Below are 25119 nucleotides of genomic sequence, written 5' to 3' on the forward strand. Positions count from 1 at the left end.
CGGGGCTGGCGGGACGGGGGCAGGGCCCTGTGGGGGCCACGAAAGATATATAATCCTGGCGCGGCGAAACGAGCGTGCGGTCCGGCCCGGGAGGAGAGATGCACTTGGCTGCAAGCGAGCGGGGAGAACTAGCTGGACGCGGCGCTAATGCGCCTGCTAACCTTACTTTCGCATTGCTAGACTCAATTCATGCCAAGGCTGACTGGGTGCGTTGCCCTCCATTGCCCCTATACTGCCGTCATTGGCGGCCTCCTCTTGCCCCCCGGGAGCCCTGCCAGTCGCCGTCGCCCGCTGCCTCGCCGCCCACCGACGGTTTCTTGCCCCCTCGTGCCTCCGCCCCTCGCCCTCGCCCGAGCCTGCATCGCTTAGCTCCTGCTAGGCGACTTCGTCTTCGGCCCCAAGTTCGACATTGGCTCCGGAGCTTCGGCCTTTCGGCTCCGACTTTCACCGATACCCTCTTTCGCAGAGATTTCGTTATGCACGGTTATTAATCTACCGATGATCGGCTGAATTTCCGTTTGACAGTAGAACGTCACCCGTAGCAGATCTCCGATCGGTAGGTACGAGGCTGGCGGTGAAAGGATGAACCGATGGTTCGTCCGAGAAGGTATCTGGCTTTCGCGGACGTCGACTGGAGAAGAGGGCTCGTCTGTTTTCTGTTGGAACGTCGCTCGAGAAATATTTGGCCAGCGGATCGTCCGATGGGAAGCGAGGAGCGATCGCGATTGATAGGGAAACCGTTCGCGACGGAAATAGAATTCGGGGGAACTGTTTTTCGATCGAATACGGGAAAGCTATTTCCGTTCGCGGATCTCCTGTGGCCGGTTCTGTTCGCTCTTGTATTATTGTTTCGTCGGGCTTTTAAGGCTCCCCGCGGATCTCTCGGCTCGCCCGATCGCCGCGAGTGATCCCGCGGTGAACCGGCGGAGAACGTTCGCCGGCGAGAGCGAGAGAGCCACCGTCGCGAGGCTAGACCGAAATTTTCCACGTCGCGATAGAACGCAGTTCCATTATCAGCGAGGAGGATTGCAGGCGTGTGTTTGATCGGCGATAACGCCGCATCGGCTGCGTTTCGCGCCTCTCCTCGCCCACTATTTCCAGCGAGAGAGGCGAGAGCGTCTGTGAATCAGACGGGCTGCACTATTCCGCGCGACCCCGCCCATAGTAGCGCTGCCTATTATTAAAATCCTCGAGCACCGCATAAACTCCCCCAAAAATAAAACTGCAGCATCGCGGTCGGACGCGTTCCTATTCCGACCGACGTCGACGCCGCGACGCTGGGAACGTGGCCTGCTCTCGGATTCGTTTACCTTTCTCCGCGGGACGGATCGAATCGTTGCTGGGAGCAGCTGGATCGCACGCGAAAACATTGACATACGGCGCACGGGAAAAATTAGAGCGATCCTCCGTCCGCTTTAACCCTTTGCTCTATGATCTCCTCCGTAACTCCGTTCGTTGGAGTTTACATTCAGCAATTTACTAGAAAAATATGGGAATTTTATTCTTATTCTACGTCCACGTTTACTTTAGCATTTTATTCGCGGAACTCTCCGTATGGCAAGGTTTGACGGGTATTACAGATGTAGCGATTCTAGACTGATAGAATATTCTACTGTGCGATTGGATAGACTATAACGTGTAGAACTATTGATGACAAAAAAGCGCGCCATTATAGTGACGAGCAGCTCGAAAAAATTATATACTCGAGAGAGACTATAGTGGCGTATAGTAGTTAAAAGGTTAAGCATAACAATCGACAGATAAATAATATTCAATCTAAACTCGAGAGAACTGAATATACAATTTTCTTTGAAATCTTCACTACGAGTCCCAAGCGATGCTACAAGATTAACAGCTCTGTTTTCGAATATTAGAAACTCCGGGTGACGTATTTTCTTGCTCGTGTCACACCTTTCTTTAACGGAGTCGCTGATAAACGCCACGTTTATTCGAAAGTAATTCGCTTTCCCCGCGATATTTTCCTAGACGATGAAAAATTGATCGGCGCAGATGTTCCATTACTAGCCGGAACGATTCTATTTGTTCGGGCTTTATCTAACGACATCAATTTCCGGATCCTGGCGGGACGCACCGGCGCACGGTCGATTTGATTCCGAAACTCGGTCGGTGCACTCGAAATCCCGAGGGATAGGAGACGCGTTAATTGGCCCGCGATCGGTGTCGGTGCTGTATTTGCATTACCGACGAACACGTCGTCGAACGCAACGCTTATTTATAACTTTTTCATCCGGCGGGCTCTCTTATCTGGCGTCTTGCCATCGGCTCTCCCTCTCGCTCTTTCTCTCTCCTCCTCTTCGTGGCCGGTTCTCGTTGCAACTGCACGGCACGTTGATCGCTGCCGACACGGTGCCAACGCGCGCGTTCGTGTCTAGACTGTTCCCCGATAGAGAATTCCTCGTTCGTGATCGCCGGAAGATCGAAACGCGGGGAACTCTCCTCTTCTAGGCGGTGCGCCGCCAAAGGACCGGCCGGTTAATCGTCGCCCCTTTTTATCGAAATAAAAACGACACGCGGAGAGAAGTCGCCGGCAACGAGGAAAAGGACACGGCGGATCGGTGAACGCGGACAAAAACGGGGCTCCTCTCCTCGATCGTGGCTAATCGATTTTCGCGCTGTAACGAGCCCATTGGCGTCCACGGGATCGACAAGTTCGACGAACCGTGACTGAAAATTCCGCGACGCGTGACGTTTCGTTTTAATTACGCCGCCTCATGACCGCCCGCTCTTCGTAATTTTCATTGAAACCTTCGATGGATCTTCGACTCACGGTCTAATTACGCGCGCGTAATGACGGGGACAGGCGTGACGGAAGTTTCTTACTCCATGCACCGTACGCGAACGTCCCTTATTACGTTTCAATGTATCAAAGATGTTTCGATGATACGATATCTCTGTGGACCGTAGAATTGATTTCAACTACGACGATTAAAGAAGTTGAATAATAAATTACTATAACTAAAAGAACTATTCGCGCTAGTAAAATGTTAGCTTTATTCTCGATTTACAAGTTTTCATACAAAAATCCATGATTCCGACGTACACGTGTTCCGAAGAACCGATCTCCCGTGCAAATCGGATAGGTGTATCTATTTTTACTGAACGCGTCGGGTTTCAACGGTCCGGCAACGGTGAGATTCTACGTAGCCGGCTATTGTTACGCGACGCAACATTCCACGCTATTGACTTATTTCTCCACGCACTTGCCTCTTCATCGGTCGCATCGAGATTTAGGAGGAGCCGCGGTACAAAGCGCGACAGCGCGAAGCGGCGTGCGCATCGGTTGCTCTCCTTCGCGAGGATGCAACCCGGCCGAGCTGCCAGCGTTCCGTACACCTGTTTACACGTTCGCGCGCTCGCCTCGATATTAAAAGGATTCAACGTGGCGTGCATCGGGCGGCGAAAGTTCGCCAACAATGACTGCCGTCTTCCTTTCCGGCGCATCGACACGCGTCACGCCGTGAATATTTTCGCGCGGACGGCCCTGTATTCCCGAAAGTCTTCGGCGGACGCTAAACGCATCTGCGGATGACTGGTGACACGACCTTCCCCGACGATATTCCGACTCGCCTCTCGCACCGGGCCGGCGCGCCGCGTGGAAAGCGCGGCTCGGCCTTGCATCTTTCAAGGCACGCGCCTATGCTCGTGATTCACGCGGAAAGCTATGCGGCCCGTGTCAAAATTCTACGCGTCCCGTCCATTGTTCGCCCGGTGTAATTAGAATACGAAATCGCCGCGGACACGGTTACGATTTTCAGCGAGAACAGCGAGCTTGCGGCTCGGAAGTGGTTCGTGCCTCGGCCAGCGAAGTGGTCAGACCGCGGGGAACACCGATCCACCGGGAGAGTAGGCAAACGCGAGTCGATTGAGCCTTAGATCGCGTCGCCCGGCCTCCGTTCCCCGATAATCTGTGCCTGTATCGCGACTCTCCCCGTTATTGTGTTCCCTGCGCCAGGCAGGAGGTTTCTCCTTCGTTTCCAATATCATAGAGCTTTGTGTCTGCGACTTCTGTCGAGTGGAAACCAATAAGTGCATCGGGGAGAGTTCCACTCTCCCCGGCGAGCTCTTTGTTCCACTTGCGCACGCCGAAATTCCATTTCTGCCTTGAAACGCGGATTCGGGAAAGCGTGTAACTCGATACCAAGACTGCTCCGAGGTTTCGCAGGCCCCCTCTGCTTCCCGGTCCAATGATATACTCATATTTTCCAGCGGATAGTGTTTCGTAGAAGCGAAACGAATTTTCCGGTTACACTTTACGATGACCCTCGTCGGATACTCTAGCGCCTCCGACACTGCCCGGCTTTGGAGCAGTGTCTCCCAACCTTGTTAGAGCCTCTATTCTCTTATACGGTAGCCAGATACCCTCTACGTAAGAAGACACTGTTCATAGAAATTACAAATGAAAAACGTTTCTCGTTATACCAATTTTATAACTCAATAGTCATATATCCTAGAAGCTTAAATACCTCCAAGAATTCCGTTAAGAAACTAATTGCTGAAATTTCAAATTTCCATATCCCTCTTTCAACGTACATCTCCTCTGCTAAAGCGAGACCTCCCGTCAATTGAATAAATGAACAATAAAAAATAAACTGCACGACGCACAGTTGCCAGCGATACGTAACGAGACCCAGAAGGCCCGTTACGTCCGTCGAAGCATGGTTTTAAACATTCGATCGCGGTTGTACTTTTGCGACGCCCATGGGGGTCGCCGGGCCGCGGGTTGGGCACCCAGGCTCTAAAGTTCCCGGCGAGGGTAAACGACGCGTGTCGTAAAACCGAGTCGCGTCGAGCGTGTTCGGGTTCAGCGGAGGACTCGTCGCGGTGTTACCGCTTATCGCGAGAGGACTCGGTCGGTTGCTCGTCGAGTTCGGCGAAGGCACGCATGCCCCGTGCCGGAATCGAGGCGGAATCGCGGGACGCGGCCTCTCGTGGCCGGTTACTTCGAACGATTACACACGATCCTCCAAGTTCGTCCATCCGACTGTCCATTCGTCTGTACATCTGTCCATCCGTATGTCCGGCCGACCACCCGTCCGTCCGTCCATCCGTCCGTTCGTCGGTCGGTCCGGTCCGCTCGCGTTGGTTCGTTCGTGGGGTAGCTGACCTAACAGAAGGGGTCGTTGCACTCGGTTGGGCCCGCTTTCATCCCCTCCACGCCGCTGGTTCCTCTGGTCAGCCTCGCGGACCTAACCGCTCTTCTTCTCTTTCGTCGATTCTCCTCCTTCTCGTTTGCCCCGCCGCCGCGCGGCCTCACTCTATCCCCCTTACGGCCCGGCTTCTTCTTCTACTCACGATTTTTCCTCTCCGTCTTCTTCGGCCCGTTCTTCCTTCCTTTCTTCTTCCTCTTCTTGCGGGATCCGAGGCGAGCGGACGGCGGGACGGAGAGAAAGCGAGACAGAGTAAGCCGTTTCTTCTTTCGATCCCCTCTCGGTCTCCCTCCTGCGTCCTTCTATTCGTCGGTTGGCCGCGTGTGCGTGCCCGTACGTGTGCACGTCGCTCGCGTCCGCCATACCTACTCAACCCCCGAACCCGTAGCCGGGTCCAAAGGAAATTATAGTTATTTACCGTCGGCCCTTTCGAATAGTCGGTTATTTCGCGGTAGTTGTTCCCTCTCTTGTAGGCATAACTCGACTTGGGAACCGAGAGACAACTTCTTTGCTCGGCCCCGGCCGAGGGATGAGAGTCACGATAGAACCGGGGAGCCGGTCGCTCCGGCGAGAGCGACCGAGACGGATAGACGAACGGAGGAGCTGAAGGTAAAGAGGAGAATCCGCCCGAGGAATGGGGGATGGGGCTGGTAATGCCGGTGATGTAGCTGCCGTGGCTGCCGCTTCCACCGATGCCAGCGCCGATGTCGAGGAACGAGGAATCCTCCTTCTACCTCGTCTTCTCTTCCCCTTTGACAGGGGATTCGCGATAACCATCGTATGCGATTCTTCTATCTTGTCGCGCGATCTCGTGAAAATTATGATTCTCCGCTCGCAGGCTCCTCGCACCTCGCGCTCCCGCGCGCTGCTCCTCCCCTCTTCCCGATTTCACCCGAGAAATCGTGTCGTCGTTCTCGACGAACGAACAAGCTAATCCTCTTTCCAACATTAATCGACGCTTCCTTTGTTTGCGGGAAATACCTACCTCCCTCCGAAGATTCTCTATTCCGTAACGACTCCTTCGTTCCCGGCGGATCCTTCGTGGAATCGCAACGACTAGCTCGTGGATACCGCGATACTCTCCGCAGGAGTCAACGTCTTCTCTGCTCCGCGAGGAATGAGGGGGGCGAAGAGGGGCGCGCGAGAGGAGGCTCGGTCGAATCGGTTCGCGGGGCGAGCAGGGAAAAAGGGGCCCGAGGAAATCACGCTGTTTCGACGGGATCCACGAAGCGTGCATGACGGAAATGCAACGTCGTGCAGCCAGCGGTGGCATGAAACCTCCGCCAAGACAAAAAGTCTCCTCTCCGCAGGGGAGGAAGAGAAAGGAGGAAGCGCATAGAATGGAAACGAGAGAGGGAAGAGATTCTGGCCGGCCGAAGGGGGGCCATCGGCCAACGCCGCGCGCTCGTGCACACCCGTATGTATAGGTACGCGTGCACAGAGGGGAGCCGGGGGGTTGGGGGAGAGAAACTTTTGGCAGAGCGTCCGTGCGCGAGCGTGCGCGCGCGCCCGCTCCGCGGAGCCGCGGCCGGCTAGGTACGTATCTTCGTGCGATCGTGATTATAGCCTTCTCGTATTTTATTGCGGCGTCGCTCCGCGCGGTTCCCTCTCGCGATTCCCATTTCACGCGCTCCCGGCGCGCCATCGAGCCCGCCGGAAACACGGAAGAGACGCGAGAGCGCGGTCGCTAGCCACACGTTCGCCGAGCTGATTGCCAAATTCGCCGAATCGATCCGCGCCTCGCCGCGCCGCGTTTCGTCCCGCCTCTCTTTTCCTCTGTTCGCCCGTTTCCGCCATTCGTTTGCGCCTCTAAAACCTAGCCGGCCGGATCCTCTTCCGTTCCAGTTGAATTAGACGGCGTCTATCGTCGGAGAACGTCTCGAATCGTTCCTTCGGGGTAATGGCGTATAACTCGATGGCCGCCGATCGTTCCCCGGCGAAACGAAAAGCTGTTTATCGATCCGGCGCAGCTCTGCGCTCCGGCGAACGCCGCGGTTCGCTATTATTCGCTCGCGGATTTAGGTTTTCAGCGCGAAATGGCGGTGGTCCGCTTATCGGATGACGTTAGCGGCCACGATCCGCGATAAGCCCGCTTGTTTGCCGTGCGTTCGCGAGGCGTTCCAGACTATGATAGAGATTAGCTTATCGCGACTACGAGCCACAAGGAAGTCTCTGTCCGTTCGCCGGTACTATGTCAATATTATTTCAATGACCGGCGCCGAGCAAACAGACGCGCGCGCGGAGCATCGAAATTGCGTCGCGGCGGACCGTGTCGTCTATCGGCCGCATCGCGAGCGGGAAACTTGCAACCCGGAGACGTCGGAGCGCGGATCCGATCGAACCTGGAACAAGATCGGACCGAATCGGAGCGTGTAACCGAAGTTTATCGCGTAGGAAGTCTGCGGGAATTTTCGCGATAACGTTAGTGCCCGTTCCGACATTGAAACTCCGGACAGCGAGCAACCTGGCTGGGTTTCAGCTCGTTATCTAATCGCGCGAGAACCGTCTCGTTTTCCAGAACCAGAGCCGCACACCGAAACGGACGGGAGACCGAGTTAGGCTTTCATTCGCGCCGGCTTCGGGCCGCGCGTCCGCGTTCCTTTCGTCGCGAGACTTAAATTATTAATGCCAGTTGCTTTGGGGCACTCATGCAACATTTATGGGAGCGCGGCGGTTCGAGGAAACGCGGGCTCGAGAGATTCGCCGATTCGCCGTGAGCGAATTCGCTTGACCTTTATAATAAAAGCGGCCCGAAATAAATCTAGTCGCGGATTCAGCGAGCGCCGCTCATTACCGCTCGACGATACGCTCGCTTCTCGCTGTTCCTTTTCCACGAGCGCGGCATAGCGAACGACCGATAACCGGCGACACGTTCGACGATGAACACTTTGAAATCGTCTCCCCGCTCCGCCGTGGGATCCGAGTTTTCGAGGAATCACATATACCGGCCGATCTGTCGTGACACGGTAGGAATATTAGACGGATCCCTTGAAAAATCATTGAAAGATTGAAACGGCGAGCGAAAGCCCCGAGTAATGACCGTCTGCCAGCGGCAGCAGCCGTTCGATGGACAGATTTGTTTAATTGAATCACAGTATTGAATCGTCGAACCGAGGACCGGCCGGCTGCGATATTTCGATGGGAACCGCGTGGAGCGGACGCGCGCCGCCTCATTTGTTTTCCACGCTTTTCAATTTCCTTCCGAACCAGTTCCCGCGAGAGCCCGGCTAGGCATCCGAATCTACTAGCTTAATACGTTTTCAAGGACCCTCGATGAATATCAATCTCCGTTGAAGCGTGCCCGCGCTCGTCAGCGTCGACGCACGCGTGAAAATCGTCGAGTGTCCTCGAGCCGATATTTTGCCGAATTACACTCGACGCGGTGGAAAACCGGAGAACCTCCTCGAGGGGATCCACGCGGTGGCTGGAACTCTATCACCGGCGACAAGCGGGAAAACAATCGACCGAGGAACAAAAGCCGCGTCGCATAATTAAGAAAATTTCATTCGAAAACTCATCCCGACTGCGGCAACTCTCGGATTAACGCTGCCGTTTGTATTTCCCGTTGCTTCCCGCGCGAATTCCTTCGGTTCGCAGCTCCCCCCGCTCTCCGCTGGCAATAATTTTCTTTTCCCTCGGCATTATCTCCGTCCCTTTGTTATCCGCAGCTGCACCGGGGAAAAACTTGGTCCGCGCTTCGCGTTAATTGCGAGACGGAGCGACGAATTCGATGGAACGATCGCGGAGAACAAAGTTTCCGCCGTATCGGTCCGGCGATATCGAACTCCGTCAGGACGCTGTAACTTCCGTTCCCTGTTTCACGAGCGATTTATCCCGCTGCCGGGGAGCATCTGCAGCTGGCGATCAGCTTCGAAAAATCGAACTGCAAAGGATCCGCTCGGGGGGGACAGAAATTGCGAGGCAATCCAATATTTTCTAAAGATTTCCCGGAGCGGCTCGGAGGTCCGCGATCGCGGAGTAGACAATAAGGAAGACGTCAAGGGGATGGCGAGGATATTGAAGGGAGGGGGGGGGGGGTTAACAACAGCTTCCCTCGGCAGGAATCGGAGATTCAGCGGCGGGTCAACGCGGGGGTGGGGGTGTGGGGTCGCGGAGGATATAACGGCGTGGACGGTGCAAAGCTGGCGGCGTAGGTATCGCGCCGGGCCATCTTTGGTCTTTGTCTCGGTGACCTCTCCGACGCAGATTGCTTTTGGGTATTATACGAGAGACGTGGGCATAATACTCTCTCGCGCTCGGTGGCTGCCCGTTGCCCGCGCTTACTACGCTATTCCTGTGCTAACGGTATACTGCGCGCGCGGTGCGCTCTCGCATAACGGGGGACTGGTTTATGGCGGGCCGCTAAGAAGGAGCTAAGTTCTTCCTCTCTAGCCGAGAAGTGTCCCGGGCCGGTTCTACTAACGAGGCCGATCGAGAAAGCCAGATTCGCGATTTGATACACGCCGGCTAAAAAAAGACGATCCAGCGTGCCACGCTGGATCCTCCCCGGACAATTCCGGCATGAGGTCACGGCTTAATTATTCACGCTCGCCTCGCCATATTTTATCGACCAAGTTGGCCGGGCGTTAGCGATGCCGCACCGCCCGCCCGCCGTCGTCCATCCGGAGAACTTGAACCGCCCGCGAGTTTCACCGCGAATAATACATGACCCGCGACGAAGAAGGACGATGATGGAGAACGTTCCCGCGAGCGCCAGCCGCTTCTTCCCGAACTTCCCGAGTGTTCCCGATGAATACCTCATGGTTCCTCGGGGGGATCGTTCCCATCCCCCGTCCCTTATTATCGGCTGTGTTCGCTGGCTCGTCCTGCAGCTCGAAACAGACTTGCGGCGGAAACTTCCGAGCGACGATGACACGAAACGCTGATCTCCGTCTGCGTCCATTAAGATTCCCAATCCGGAAATATCCTCTGGCGACGTCGGGACCGACGGAAGAGCTGAGAGTCTTTTGTCGCTAAACTATTCTAGGATGAAGATGGAAACTGGCTAGGTTGATGCGCAGCTGAGAACCTGCCTGTTCGTTGACCTCTCGGTTCAGAGTTTGAACCCTAAGTTCGAAGATCCGAGGAACGAATCCATAAAGTGCGAGAATCACGCTGCACCGGGACGGTAACGTTGTTCGGGCCCGGGCCGCGTGTGTCCCCATAAATTCCCGAAACGAATGCGGTGCCGGGCTGAGTACACGGAGCAACTAGATAACGCGGAGGAACAAAAGACCCGAGGTTCGGGGCTGGCTTTGAATTTTAAAACGCGGAGAAACGTCCGGCCGACCGGTTTGCAGTCAGAAATAAAGAGGTAAACAAACGGACGGAAATAGCGGGCCAGGTTGTTCCCATTCCCATTATCGCGGGGAATGCGTAATTATTCATTTCGACGTTTCAAAGACCGGACCGGGACTGGTCGCGGGCCGCGCGCCTATTCCCGAGGGAAATATAAATATCGACGCCGGTCAGCTGGCCGCCTGATTAAAGTCGAATTTACGCGAACGTGCGCGCTAATTGCTCCTTGCGACCGACCGCGGGCACCGCGATTTCCACTGCGGACCTTGGCCAGCCAGATGGTGCAACGCTCGCCTCTAAATTCGTCGATCCTTTGTCTAGCTTTCGCGCGAGGGAGGCGCGGGCGGCCGTCGGAATTCGAAATATTTTCCACTTCGCGGAGAAACACGGGAGGAAAAACGATCCGGCGGGTGCGCAGTCGATGTTTAATAAACGAACGCTGCCAACCGGTTCCGTCAAATTCGAGAAACATTTCCTGGTTCGTTGAAAACAATTATTTTTACGAAAAAAAGCTGTTACGCGAGCGGCCCGAAAAACATCTCGGAGATCGGTGCGCGGAATTTCAACGGCTCCGAGCCGATTCACGTTCGCGCTGCTAGATCACCGAGGAATTCGGTTGATCGAACAGTTCCCGTGTTTTCTCGGCTAATCTTTTGCCGGTTTTATTTCCCGACTTATATTTTCAATTCATTCGCTGTTCGTCAATACGGTTTCACGCAACCGATGAGAACCATAAAATTGTAATCTGGAGAAACATCTCTCGCCTCCGCTCCGTTCCACTCGACACCGAGTCATCTCCCGACCGCAGATAGGTAGACATTTCCCATCGAATAAGCTGCGAGCCGAGAACCAGGAAATTGAACGACCGGCGAATCGTGGAACACTCGTCCTTTCGTTGATCTTGGCCGACTTCGCCATCGCCGACTCGTTCTATTCCGGTTCTAACGCGAGTCGGGGTTAGAAAGCTGCTCGAACTTGACCAAATATTCCTGTCCGCCCGACAAGGACGTCCACCGTCCCGGAAGCAGACGCCCAAGGCCGGTTTCTAATGGCACGGGCCTCCGTCTGCGCGTTAGAAGGCGTGAAATCGAAACGCCGAGGCCGTGGACTGTGTGGGATCGGACCTGGGTCTCGTCGGCGTTCATTACCGAGGTCCGAACCGAGGCGATGACCTCGGCTTCGGCATAGCCAAGGTTTCTCGAATAATATCGTAGACCGTTACAATCCGAGTTCCAGCGAGGACACGGATACCCGTGATTTATTCTGGAAGCTGTTGTGGAAAGAACGCCGAGAAGTTTCTCGTTTCGAAACAAACGCGAGAGTGCGGGGGAAGCGGAGGATCCGACAACAAAATTGGACACGAGTTTCGACGCTGTACCTAAATTTCCCGCGGAGGGAAAAGTCAAACGCAACGTCGGGTTATAATATGCGTAAAGTGCGGCAGGGATTTCCCGCGAGCTACGAGGGGGAAACTGATGGGAACACGGAACCGGCTCCACGGTATTTCGTTTGGTATTCCTGCGGCTGGAAGAATCCAGTTGGCATTTAAAGTTTGCCATTGCGAGGCCACATTTGCAGCCGCCTTAGGCTCGCCTTAGACGCTTATGTAATATTCAGAACCGGTGTGCGAGCGAGAGCGTTACGAGCGTTGCGCAACTAAGCCGGAATAATAAGTATCCTTGGATCGTTCTAACGACACCGCGGCGGCGAGCGACCGTCTGCGACCCGGCCGTTAGAAAGCAAAAGTTAAGGCCACCGGCTCATTCTAGTCAATCAAGATTATTTCCTCCCGAGACGGCCTTGATTCTCTTTTCCGCCGGCCTATCGCCGCGGGACGCGCGACGAGTCGCGCCGGAAGATTTCGCGGAAACCGGCAGCGGATCTCGCGCGGTCGCTTGAAAATAGCGACCGGTGGCTCCGGCTTTTAGCAAATTGCTAATTATATTAATGCGGCCGACTTCGCCGACGCGATAGGACCGGCTGCGTCGCTCGGCCGGCCCAGTCGTCGTTTCAACGACAGGTCAATTATTTAATTGGCTGCGACGCGCTCGTGATTCCGATTAGAAATTACCAGCGAAACGGTCTCTGGTTTCGCGTGCTGTCCCCGTGGAGCGGCCGTGGTTTCGAGATCGGGAACGGTCTGGTTTGCCGGGAGATCTTCTAACGGTATCAGCGAAAAACGCAGCACACGCGTCGTTACGTTCCGATTGGACGGCGACTAATCTCCGTCGTTAGCTGATCGCTGCTAACGAGAGCCCGCTGGTTGTTCTAGCGTTGACTGTACGATGCCTGGGACGGCTCCGTCGGAGTTCGCGTGCGACTCAGCCTCTCACCCCTGTTACGTGTATCTTCGACTGTTCGTACAACGTGCAAACAGTTGTCCTTGAGCGACGATCCTCCCGACTACACGGGAATTAGCGATTGTCTTCGCTCGAATAGACACCGAACCGTGAAATCCAACGACCGCGGAGCCTTGGCGGTTAGAGGACTCTTTCGTCTAATTGCGAATGTCCTCCAAAGGAGTTTGACCGTCTGCAACCTCTAACGGCATAGGCAAAAAAGTCCGCTCGTTAAACAAAGATCGTTATCCTTGAGTGTCTAGCGAATCGCCGCTTTGGAAGGGAGTTCCTGGACGAGTCTGCTAATACGATCGCGACAGACGCGATCTGTCGGATACGTACCTCGAAACCGACGCGTCCACCCACTTCGTCTCTAGAATCTTCTATTCCTCTCGGCGCGCCGCGCGATTCCGCTTCCCCGCTGTAGCAAAAAGGTTAAACGATCTTCCGTCTGCCCGCAGAAAAAAGTAACACTTCCCAGCGCCTTCGTTACTGTTTATCTTCCCAGCGAGTTCTGCGACTTTCATTCGTTTCGCGTCTCTGGTTTCGGGCGGCGATACGTTAGGAGTAACAGACGGTGTTGTTTAACTTATGTTACTCATCGTGGAAACATCGGGAGTACCATTCGATAGGATTAGTACATCGCGAGGACGGCTTTCGACTCTGTCCTTCGGAATCGCATAAAATCGCAATGAGATACCGGCGGGTCGCGCGGATCGTTAGGGGAAATTCGAAAGTGGAATGATGTATCGCGCGGATCACGGTCAGCCGGTGTCGTCGGCAGCGGCCCGTTCCCGAGCTGCGAGCCGAGTATTTTTGTGGGCGTAACGTAAACACTCGTCCGCAGACTAAGCAACCGAGGCGTTGCGTCTAATCGCGCGGCCTCGGGCCGCGTTTATGCAGTTTCGGAGCGGACGTTTATCGCGGCGGCGTTTCCGCGAACGCAGGAAACGTGTTTTCTAGCCCGATAACGTGCCCGAGACCTAGCGGACCGCGGTCGAGAATAAATTAACGAGCAACGAGACGCTCCGCGCCGCGCCGTTTCCCTGCCCTCGATCGTTCGTAGAAACGTCTAAGTTTAGCGTTCGTTGCACATGACTCACTGCACGGCCGTGACTCAATTTTTTTTCCGCCGGTCTCAATTGACTCATTGTTTGAGAGACGGACGGACGGAGCGCGACCGCGCGAGAAACGCGCGAGAAATTAAGCCACTTAAGCGGCGATCGGCCGAAACCAGGCCACCGAATTTACGATCCTCGTGAAATCAGCGCGTCTCAGCGAAAAATTTGATACTCTCCTCGTCGGTATTCGGCACGGCGGAATAGAATTCCGCGACGGAGAGGCGGCGGCCCGTTTTCCTGGGAACTTTCGACGGCCGTCCCGATATTTACGCAGACCGCGCCGTCTCTCGACTTTTTCTCGTCATCCGCTCGGTCCGAGCGCGCTCGCGACTCGACGCGACCGCAAAAAGAGTCTCGCGACCGCTCGAGGAACAAGGAAATGCCGCGCGACGCGTTAGCACACCGCATACCAGCTAAACTTGCCCGATCAGGCTCATGGAAAATTCCGCTTGATCCACTTTGACGAAAACACGCGGAAATTTCCCTATGCAGGCCGGCGGCGCGTCGAGACTGGCATAGAGGCATCCTGCAGCGTGGACGGTTCGTCGATTCGCGAATCGACGAATCGCCTAACGAAGCTACTGGGTGGGCCGGTACGAAAGCGTCGCGTCGCGCCGCGCCGCGCCGGATCGAGACCTCGCGCGATTATAGGCTGACTGGGTGCATATTTTTAAACGGGCTCGGCCGACGTAAAAACGCCATTAGATCGCGTCACGATTCTATGACTCAATTCCTCTCCGGTCCGCTTGACTCAGCCGGTCTGGCCGTGCTAGGCACGACCTTCGCGGTGTCACTAACCTATGGCTACCGCGCGCGAGCGGCCAGACAGACGCGTCTAACGCGCTCCGAGCTGGAAGAACGCCCGGGGCACGTTAATTCCTAATGTATTCCAAACACACCGAGTGCCAGACTTCCGCCTGGCGTGTTGGATCCTTGAACTAGCATCGGCAACCTTCAAGACCCAGACGCGCAGCCATGGGGCCATCGGTTGTCCTATGAATAGATGCTGCGACCGTTCAACGAGGATACGGGCTGTCTGGAAATAATTGATGCAGTTTCGCTGATGTAACGGAATAGGGGACCAGCTGAATTACAGATTGGACAATTGTTGGCTGCGCGAGCATCTTCGGGACATGGGGCGCATACATATTAATAGGTGGACCAGAAGATTTAGACGTTCGGAGAACGGCCGTCCCGCGGCGAGTGAAAACTGCTACTTTCCAGGACGACGTTCTAGGTACTCGCGGCCGAATAAATTGCAATTGAGGATAATTGTAACGGATGGCGTTTTAAATAGGAATGGCGACCGGCCACTTGTGTTCCGCGGCACACTTTAATAAAACTACGCTCGCGCGATTGTACTTTTCGAAGCGGCGGCCGGTTTTTCAGCCGCATGCGACCGTGAATTATCTGCAACGGACGTTACCCGGGGTCTGTGACCAGCGGTCAATGACGAGGATTAGACTCAAGGCCGAATTAGAGCGAGCGTCGCGTCCCGTCCGCGTCTTTCGCGAACCGCGAGGCTGATGCGACCTCGTTGCAGCACGTACCGAATCCTCTCCGGGCTAATGGATTTCTGCGGCGTTTCCACGCGATTATCCTCGACCTTCCCGGGCGACTCTGCGCCGAACAGCCGATCGATCGATCGATCGGCGCCCGTTCGCCGTTGCGTAACGAGAAACCGCAGGATTTCTGAATACTCGAAAGCACGCTGTTTACAGCTTAACGCGATCGTGTTTGCCGCGTGACTTCATTCACCCGTCGAATGCCTGCGCCTCGAACTATTTTCATTCTTCGAATCGGCGCGCTGTTGAACGTCGAGCGCGTGCACTCCCGTGAACATAGCCTGGGTGGTCTGGCCGGGAGGAAGAAACGGGGCCGGGGGGGAGGGAATGGCGGAGAGAAAGACAGCCGCGTTGAAAGAAATCACGGCGAGCCGAAGTGCAACGCTTCGAACGGTTCGATTCGCTGGAATCCGGCCGGCCAGAAACGCAGCGGTAGCACGAATCCTGGAAACGCGCGAGCGAATTGTTAGCTTCAGCTTCTGGCCACTGTTAGACCGATTCTTCAAATTGAATGGCGATCCCCGCGCCGCCGGCTCCTCTTTGCGCTGTTAATAAGAAATAACCGGCGAACCAGCTGGAAAAATTGCGTATCGCGAAGTCCGTTTGATCCTCTCGCTCGCGACGAATTTCTCTTTCCGGCGTTTCCTCGGCGAACGGATCATTTCTATCCTCTTACGGATGATTCGGCCGTGGTTCTAAGAGGACGGAAAAAGCGAGAAGGAACGGACCGCGATTTCCGGTCGACGGGCGTTCCCGAAATTTCTCCGCGAGAGAAGATCGAGGCGGCGAGAGATCGTGGTCTCTCTGCGGCGCGAGTCGAGGATTCGCGTCAAAGGTGAAAGGCCCGGTATATGGGACACCGGCCGGCCAAAACTCGTCTACGTGGTATCCTTTTCTTGACGGTACGTCCGCGGGGCGGGACGCAACGGCCGCGGAGTGGGACGGGGGCTCGGGGGAACGATCTTAGCCGAACCTTTTATGGGGAAGGCGAACGACCAGCGAGAAATCGGAACGCGAATCGCTTGACTATGTTCTTTTTTCGACTGGGCCCGTTCGAGCGCTCTAACGAAGATGGGATGGGACCGATCATCGCGAGCCACGATCCACCGTTGTCCTCGATTCGCTCCGATACGGCGCGCGAGCGTCGCTCGCGAACGTTTCCGGTTACGAGAGAGGACGGATGGGTTTTGCGTTGAATCGCAATCGGTAGAATCCATTGTCGCGTTTTTCCTTCTCCCGCGAGGCGCAGATGTCGTTATACCGCTGCGCAAATTCTGTCCTCGCGAACGGTATACTCAGCGAATTGCTCAATCCAAATACAACTATCAACGCTGATTTATATTGTCAATATGCAGTACGTTGCGCAAGAACTGCGAATCGGACGACTATTCCGCGCGGACGGTCGACGCGGGCAGAAATACGGGAGCTCTCGCGGAGACTTCTATAAGCCGAGCTTTATAAATTTTCACGCGCGATCCGTGGCTTCGATGAATAATTGATGAAAGCGGGAATTAATTAGAGGCTGTCTTCTCGGCGATCGCTCGAGTTGCAAACGAACCGGGGGCAACCTCTCGGCCGTTCAGCCGCCGGGGTAACGACGGGAAATCCGTAGTTTGAGGTAACCATAAGCCGGTGTTTCAAAACTCGAATTTGCGGGCCGCAGAGATTGCGCGGGCGACCTAATGTATTCCCAGTGTCGGGAACGGTCGAGAAAATTCGAGTACCATTTAGCGCGGGCGACAGCTCACTCGCGTATTTCCAGCTTAACGAGCACCGGGAACGGCGGAAAATGTCGGGTGCACGTCGACGATGGTTCTCAAACAAGTTAATATTGCTTTAGCCCCGGCCGCGCTGTTCAAATGCACGCGTAAGCGTACGGGATTACGTATTATGGATCGTTCGGTAATCTTTCCGGAGATTAGCGAGAAATTCGCGATCGATCTCGGGCGGGGGCGGTTCCTCGGCTGCCGCCGCGCGATCGCTTCCTGGTTCGGCCGGTCCCGCGGCGGTCTGGTTCGCGGGGAACCGTCGCGAACCGTTCCAGCATCCGTGCAAAAAAAGATTCCCCGTGCGAGGCCGGGACATCGGTTACTAAGCTGTCGCTACGCCGGTGTGAGCGATCTAACAGAAAAGGAACGAAAGGCGAAACGCACCGTAGGAGCAATGCCCCTTGGGTCAGGGTCAGTACCCTTTGGCACAAGCCACTCGAACCACAGCCACGCACGTACACGCGCGCGGGCTCGCTCGCTCACTCGTCCGCTCGCGCGACTGCACACGCACACCTGCGCCCGCCAGTTTTCGGCGCCGATAGCCGAGAACGGCCGAGAGGACGCGTTAGAACCTACCGTCTTCTGTCGAGGGGCCGGCTAGGCCCACCGCGGTCGGCCGCTTCATCCTTTCTTTTCGACCATGACACCGAACTCTAGCTACAGTGTACATTCGCTGCGACGTGAAGCTGGCGACGAGTACACTGTTCGGTACGTTCCTTGTTACTTGAGACATTGAGGGTTCGATGATAACTTAGTGGCCTGTATCATTTATTTCAACTATGATTCTTGAAAATACAGTCTATAGGAAGAAAATGTCGCAGAGGTATAGTATAGAATGTAGGCTTTGTAGATGGAATCATTTTCCAGTAGAAAATAGGCGATGAACTCCTTTAGCTACCTCCAGGTGTCTTAGTACATAGGAACTTTTCGATAGATACCGAATTTTTTGTAGGTTATTAGGCGACGTAACATCATCTCGATTTCTCTAACTTTAAATAAGCTTCCTTTAAAGACAAATGTATACTGCAGCTGCATCTCATCTACTGTTCTCAAATTTGGAAACACCTCTACCAAAATGAGCACCCGGAGATAGAAGAAGTCAAACGCAAGAATGAATTCTGACAAAATGAAAACACGACTGAGGACTTAAAGAACGCGGCAGGGTTAATCTCCTCGGGTTTTCCCGGCGTATTTTTCAGCTGGAAGATAGGATGAGTCTGGATTACCCTTTATTCGCCTGCCGCGCGCTCGGTCCGCGGGTTTTTCGGAAAAATCCGTCCGTTCCGCTGGACCGTGCCCGTCGCCGGGTCCTCGAGGAGCAAACTCGTTACAGACCGTTCCACTTAGGGACGGCCGAGCGGCTCCCAGCGATCTTGTTATGCAGAGAAGCGCCTAGGCTACGTTCCTGGTTCGGCCAGCTGTAGCACCGACGCGATCTGAAATTGTAATCGTAACGCGTCCCCGGTCCGGATTACCGTTTTCGGCAGCCGGTCGGTTCCTTTGACGCTGTCCCCGGGTTCTATCGTGATTCAGCGACCGGCTAGACCGGCGAGTACCGCGTGCACCTGAATAGAATAGGACAGCCTTGACCAACCGGTCTAGGAATCTATGTCTAGACCGCGTCTAGCCAAGCGAGGCGTGACTAACGACTATCGTTTCTTCTATCGCTGTTGTCGAGGTCGCGCGCCTACCGAGGCACTTGCTGTGCGTTCGGCTCTGATCGGCCGATTCCACTGTCTGGCTCTCTCGCGAGACGATAAACGCGGCGAGGCGAGCGCGATAAAATCGTTGAATCGAAAGAGTTTTATTGACGATCGGTTGCGGAATAGGCGAATCGAATTGTTTCGCTAATGTAAAACGTTTCACCACGCCTACGTCGGATATAGAAAACGTTTCTCGAACGATAATCGATACTGCTTCTATGGAAATTGTATTTGGGACAAACAATGGAGGCACCGAGTGAATCTTCGTTGTTTAACGATCGCATTACGCTCGCGTGCGCGATCGAAGAGAGCCGACGACGAGAATTTCGGCCGACCAACCACTCGACGGATAATAAGAGCCTCGTCGCATCGAGACGCTCCGATCGATATCGAGCGTGCGTTTATTATCGGTTTCCGTAGGTTATTTCGCTCGACTGTCCGCGGCCGCGTTCGCCTTCCTAATTAATTATTACCCGGGACGACAATTACGGCGCCGCGCGACCTGCGACTTAATACAGCCCGCCGCTTATTACGTAATTACAATTTAAATCTAATTCCGGTGTCGCCGGGAACGCGTCGTTTCCTCGCGCCGAATCGATAACTATTAGGTCGTTGCATAAGTTCCGTCCGCCGCGGTACGTCTTTCGCAGATTCGATGTTCCGGCACGGTTATTCGATCCAAGCCCGTGGAAACTGTTCCGCGACGGCTAGGCAATCCGGGAATCTGTTAATGTCAGATCCCGCGCAAGACGAGCAAGTAACAATTTACCTGTCTAACTCGACGGACAAGTTGATGTACACATTTCGATCGCCCAACTACGGACGCACCCTTTGCGCGAGTGAAATGGCGTTTGAAACTTGCGGATCGAACTGCTGTGCAAATAGCCTTCGCTCGATTCGCTGAAGATAACCATTCTATGAAGCAACTCGCACCTCGGTTTACGCGAAAATCATTTCTACGGAGTGTGTCGGTACAAGAGGAAACAAAATTAGAAGGAAACGCTGGTACAAGCTTCAGAAACGCATATTCGTCACCCACAGGGGAACGAAAGGAACGCTAATAATGACATTTCAGAGAACGAAAGTTGTTCATTCGGTGTTACTACAGCGTGAACTTTTACTCGTTCGAGTCTCGTCCGCCGAGTTCTTCAGATGCCGGCTACCAGCGAACAGGACCGAGGATGTCCCTTCAATCGAACGGCCCGGCGAAACGAAAATTCCTGGCGGAATCGCCGCTAGTCAATACGCTCGCAACGTGTAATCAGATTTAATCGCGTTAATCCTCGATCCTGCGCGCGGTGGCAATTAAGATGGTACGTGCCCCGGCGCGAACCCGTGTATCGGGTTCCACGAACCCGCGACTCGGCCGATCTTCGATGGCCGGCACGATAAAATTTCGGTACCGAGATTTCCGGTAAATTGTCGGTTAGCCGGCTACTTTCTTGCCGAAAGCAGGCAGTTTCGCCGTGATTGGCCGCCGCCGCTGGAATCCCGGCTTATGCAGGCGCTAACTTTCTTAACGCTGGCCGCGCGCACCGACGCGCCGACAGATGCCGGCGCGATTCTCCATGCGGGCCAATTAGGGTGGTAGCGATCGCTTGTAATGAGGGGGGCTTCCCCTCTTCCGATCCCGGCGAAATCGCGGCGATCCTCCCCGAGCGGGACCAAGGGAGGATCGTAATCGAATTTCTCCGGCTGCGATCCGCTCCGGGACGCCCGGGGAAGGGTAAATACTCTGATAATTTAGCGCGCGTTATCGCATTAGCGCCCGAGAAAACGGCGAGCGGACCAAGTTTCCATCGGCTGATTCGACCGGGTACAGGTTAAGCCTAGTTCGGAGTAACAGACGATTCAGACGACGAGACACGAGTACCGAAGCTGAACGAACGACCTCAACGCTCGTGCTGCGTTTCCCATTATAACGAAGATCGAATTAGGGTGTACTAACATTTGTATAGAGCCCGATGCGACGCTCGCGTTCCGTCTGTCACGTGTTTTCGCCTGAACTAAGCTTCAGACACCCGTCCAATGCGAGTATCTTCGGATTGTAGTCGTATAACAGCCGAACCCTCTGACCTCCTTGCAGCGAACCGCTCGAAACCGAGTTTCCATTCGAGCCCGCCCCTCCAACCAACCCGATCCGGCAATTATTTAAATGAAAGAACCTCTTCCCTGGAAATAGACGGTCCCGAGCGTCATCGTCGTCGTCTCGTTCGAAACTCGGCCATTTCTCCGATCGACCGCCGCCCTCGTCGAACCTCCCGGCGAGCTCCGCGTATTCCGGGTATCGCGTGTCCGCTAACGCACCCCGGAAACTCCCGGAAACAGCGATAAAGGGAGGAGATAAGATTCCTCGGAACGGGGGAACGGCGCGGCTTTCCTCGAACAGACGCGTCCGCCGTCGATGATTCCGTTCATTTCCGAAATCGGCGGCTGCCAAAGGGGTGGCTGAGGCCGGGGGTTGTATCTCTTTCGCGCGTCCTCCCCGAATCGAGCCGATCGGAGTCGGAATAGACGACGAACCAATCGCGACTTCGATCGGGAGGGTTCTGGGAGACGGGGACGCGCCCTTCGAAAGCGGCTCCCGGATTGCAGGCTGTAATCTTCGCGGAATATCTGCTCGCGGAGGAACACCTGTGGTACATTAAAGTCTTCCGCGGCTCTCGCAGCAGGCGCCGGGTGAAAATCGACCAGAAAATGGAGGCGCCGACGGTCCGCGCGAGGCAAGATGTCCTTTAAAGAGAATATAAATGATCGCCCGGCGCAGCTTTCGGCGGTCAGTGCTTCAAGCATTCAGCTGATTCACTGAGACGCTCGTTGGTCCATTTGCTCGGGAACGTGGACGAAATACGGGAAAAGGTTTCCAGAGTTTAATCAACTATGGCTCGTTAATTATTCAGAAACAAGGTTGAAACTGTATGACATTATCTGCTTGACAGCGTATTCTAGACGAGCTCGCGAAGTTTCTATTTCTCATAATGAAACACCCTCTATAAGGGTAGTTTTATAAAATTCTCTTTATTCTAGTAAAACAGTAACTCCAAAATCGGATTCTACTAAGACTAACTCTAAACCGTAAATTTTTCTGTGATAAATAGCTCATTATCTACGAATATATATATTTTGCCCATATTTTCGGGCACCGTGCAAGGGACGCAGCCATTAGTCGAACAAAACTCATCGCAGGAACGCTCTCGCGGAAACGGTAACGCAACGCGACAGTGTCTATCCCGCGCGCAGAGATTAGAGGAGATAAGCGGCGCTCGTTAACTTCAATAAAACCAACGACGGTTTCGAAGTTGCTCGCGTGTCTGCCGATATTACGCTCCGCGGCTATCCGCGCCTTATCGGGCGACGTACCCGGCGCGTCACGCGTTCGTCGAACGAGGTGTCGCCGATTACCGCGGGTGGGAACGGAGAAGAAAGGCGAACACCTGGAGGAACGGTCGGCCGCGCGGACGATTCGAACGCGGCCGAGCCGCGCCGCAGAAAGGAATGATGAATTTCTGTTTCGCGGAGTTGCCCGGAGGAAAGGAACTTTGAACCAGGCGAGCGCGCCACTTCCGTTTCACTGTCAATTTCCTTGACAGATAACTCTCCTCTTCCGTTACTCGCCGCCTCCTGCGGGAGCCAGCCTCTGTACCAGCGACCGTGTATCCATCAGCGGCGGGCACAAACGGTTCCCGGGCTTTGGGAGCCGATGGGATCTCGTACCCGTTGACCCAGTTCACCGTTTCCCGTTTCCCGTAACGAGGCAAAAGTTTCCGCGCGGAAGAACCGAAGGGAATCGAAGTTCCCCGCGGTTCAACGTTCCCGGAAACACCCTCGTCGCGGTAGACACGTTCATCTTCGCGACTCCGCTGTTACGGCGGACGAAAGTTCCGACCGCTTCGGCGATTGTGGGAAGTATCAACATCGGGGGATTATTTTGAATTTCGACTTGATCCGGAATAATGTAGTGGCTAGATGGACTTCTTCTTTGATGGATCGATATGCGGTTGTTCTTGTGAAATGAGGCGTTGATCTTCATTTTCAATCTCACTGTAGTACCTGTTATGGCACTAGTAATAAGTATCAGTTGTTAGTACAATGGTATGAGTATTCTTAACCACTTGCGCTGGAAAGGCGTGGTACGCACGTCGTGGAGTTTTTGAAAATTACCAACGACGTATTATACGTCGATAGTCTTATTGGATTACATATTCCAGATTGTTCTGAAATCTACCACTTCGTACAAAATTATTGGTAAACGACATTTCTGTATGTATCTATATATAATAAGTGAATAATTCAATTCATTGCCAGCGTGTGGTTAAATAAGTCAAGACAGTAAAATCTGATTATAGTTTACACTTAAATATGTTTCTAAAAGAGGGTTATAGTAGTAGTAACGAAATTAATCCTTTGCACTCGAGAGGCGATTTCCAGTCGCCAGATGATTTGATGCAAATTATAAACCTTGGTATTTACCATTAACCTTTGTACCTTTGTTGTAAATATTGAAAGAAACCAGCTTCCCCAATTCATGTGTGTTTTCTTGATAAATTCATTTTAGAGAATCTTGTCTACATCTAATTAGGAAGTATCGAATATTTCAAGTGAAGAGCTTTCGAGTGCGAAGGGTTAAATGAATTAATATTGTTCGATTGAATGGACGATGATTGTTTCAACGAGAGTAGTTTTAATCGCTTTGCATAGACGTTACGAAGCTCGAGTCTAGCTGCTCGCGGTTTCCGTTATTCAGGACAGGTGCTGAATGGTCGTTCAATTTGATTTCAGCTGGTGAACGGCCTCGACGGTCCCAGGTACATCTGCGAGACGGAAGTCATGGAGGAGGTGAACGTGGAGAACGCAGCCCCGGTCGAGTACACGCCGCCGGCGAACCACACGAACAAAAACGCCAATGGGAACATCATCACGCTCACCTTGAAGAACAATCATCTCATCGTCGAGACGGAGGAAAGAGCGGTGAGTTCGGAAGACTCGAAAAAATCCCGATCGACAACCGTCCGACCGCGGAACGCGATTTACCCGATTCCCGGTAATCCGAAGAGTCCCAAAATCCGGAGGAATTCATCAGCGCGAGGCGCGAACCGTCCCGAGGATGATGCGCCCGATGGGTGGTGGACGGGCACTCGATTTTGTTGCCGGACAAAAGGACTTCCGGCGCGGATCCAATTAAATGGAGTTCGTCGATAATTGGAAGGCCGGTTCATTAGCGATCCGCGAGATAGGGAACGGGCGAAATGGATGGTAGCGTTCCGTGATCCGAGTAATAACTGAAACGTCGGTTAGGCCGTTCGGTGGATAAAGTTTCCGTGTGGGGGACGGGGGTGGGCTAAAGGAGCCGTTAATTAGGTTCGACCGGGCGCAGAAAAAGGGGGCGGTTTCTGCTGGATTGCGGAGTTCCAGGTTGGCGCCGGAGAGCCTCGGTCCACCGAGTTCTCGCGGCTGTCCTCGGAAAATCGATGGCTCGGACAACGGAAACGTTTCCGTTTCGGACGCGGAACTTCCACGGCGGGTTAATTGTCGGTGGAAACAAGACCGGACTGGAGCGGAATTTAACAAACGTCGATCGCCCTTTGCGCGGAACGCCGGCGTCCTAGAATTCATTCTCGATTAGCCGCGGACTGGGCGCGGGCCGAACAAAAGCCTCGATTCTCGTCGTCGCGGCGAGGGGTGTCGGTATAATCGGCATGCGAGGCACAATAAGGGCGCAACAGGTGCGCAAAAGGTCGCCGGATCGACAAATCGGAGAAAACGGAACGGATTGCCGGCTGCGACCAATTACCGCGATCGCTACACGCGCCGGATTCGTTTACATCCGGGTCTCGCGGCCCCCTCGTCGAGATAAGGGTCGTTATCGTTTGCGGTGGACGCGTCCCCCGGTCTTGATCCTTCGAGCACCGATTTACCGATAGATCTTTCCACACCGTTATCGGAAACGCTCGGCGCGGCACTCGTTGCTTAACAACGGCGACGCACGGAATTGTATCGCCGTTGAATCTCAACCTGCGACCCAGATATTTCGCGCTTTCCTCGTTAGCATCCTCTTTCTCCGCGCTCTTTCGCGAATGAGGAACAACTTGATTGGTAGCTAGGTTCGTCCGAACGATCCCATAACCCGGCGCGTGAAATCGATCCACGATGCCGGAG

The 25119-nt window shown here is 54.3% G+C and overlaps 1 protein-coding gene across 2 annotated transcripts in view; it reads left to right on the plus strand.

The window, feature by feature from the left end:
* Positions 1 to 25119, plus strand: part of LOC116432128 (uncharacterized) — a 79414-nt gene that overhangs the window by 44024 nt on the left and 10271 nt on the right. For both annotated transcript variants that reach the window (XM_031988516.2, XM_031988517.2), the window contains exon 5: positions 23743 to 23931. In XM_031988516.2, coding sequence (XP_031844376.1) covers positions 23743 to 23931 — 189 coding nt within the window. The remainder of the gene's footprint in view (positions 1 to 23742; positions 23932 to 25119) is intronic.

The sequence above is a fragment of the Nomia melanderi genome, chromosome 1 (genome assembly GCF_051020985.1).
Source record: "Nomia melanderi isolate GNS246 chromosome 1, iyNomMela1, whole genome shotgun sequence".
Taxonomy (NCBI): domain Eukaryota; kingdom Metazoa; phylum Arthropoda; class Insecta; order Hymenoptera; family Halictidae; genus Nomia; species Nomia melanderi.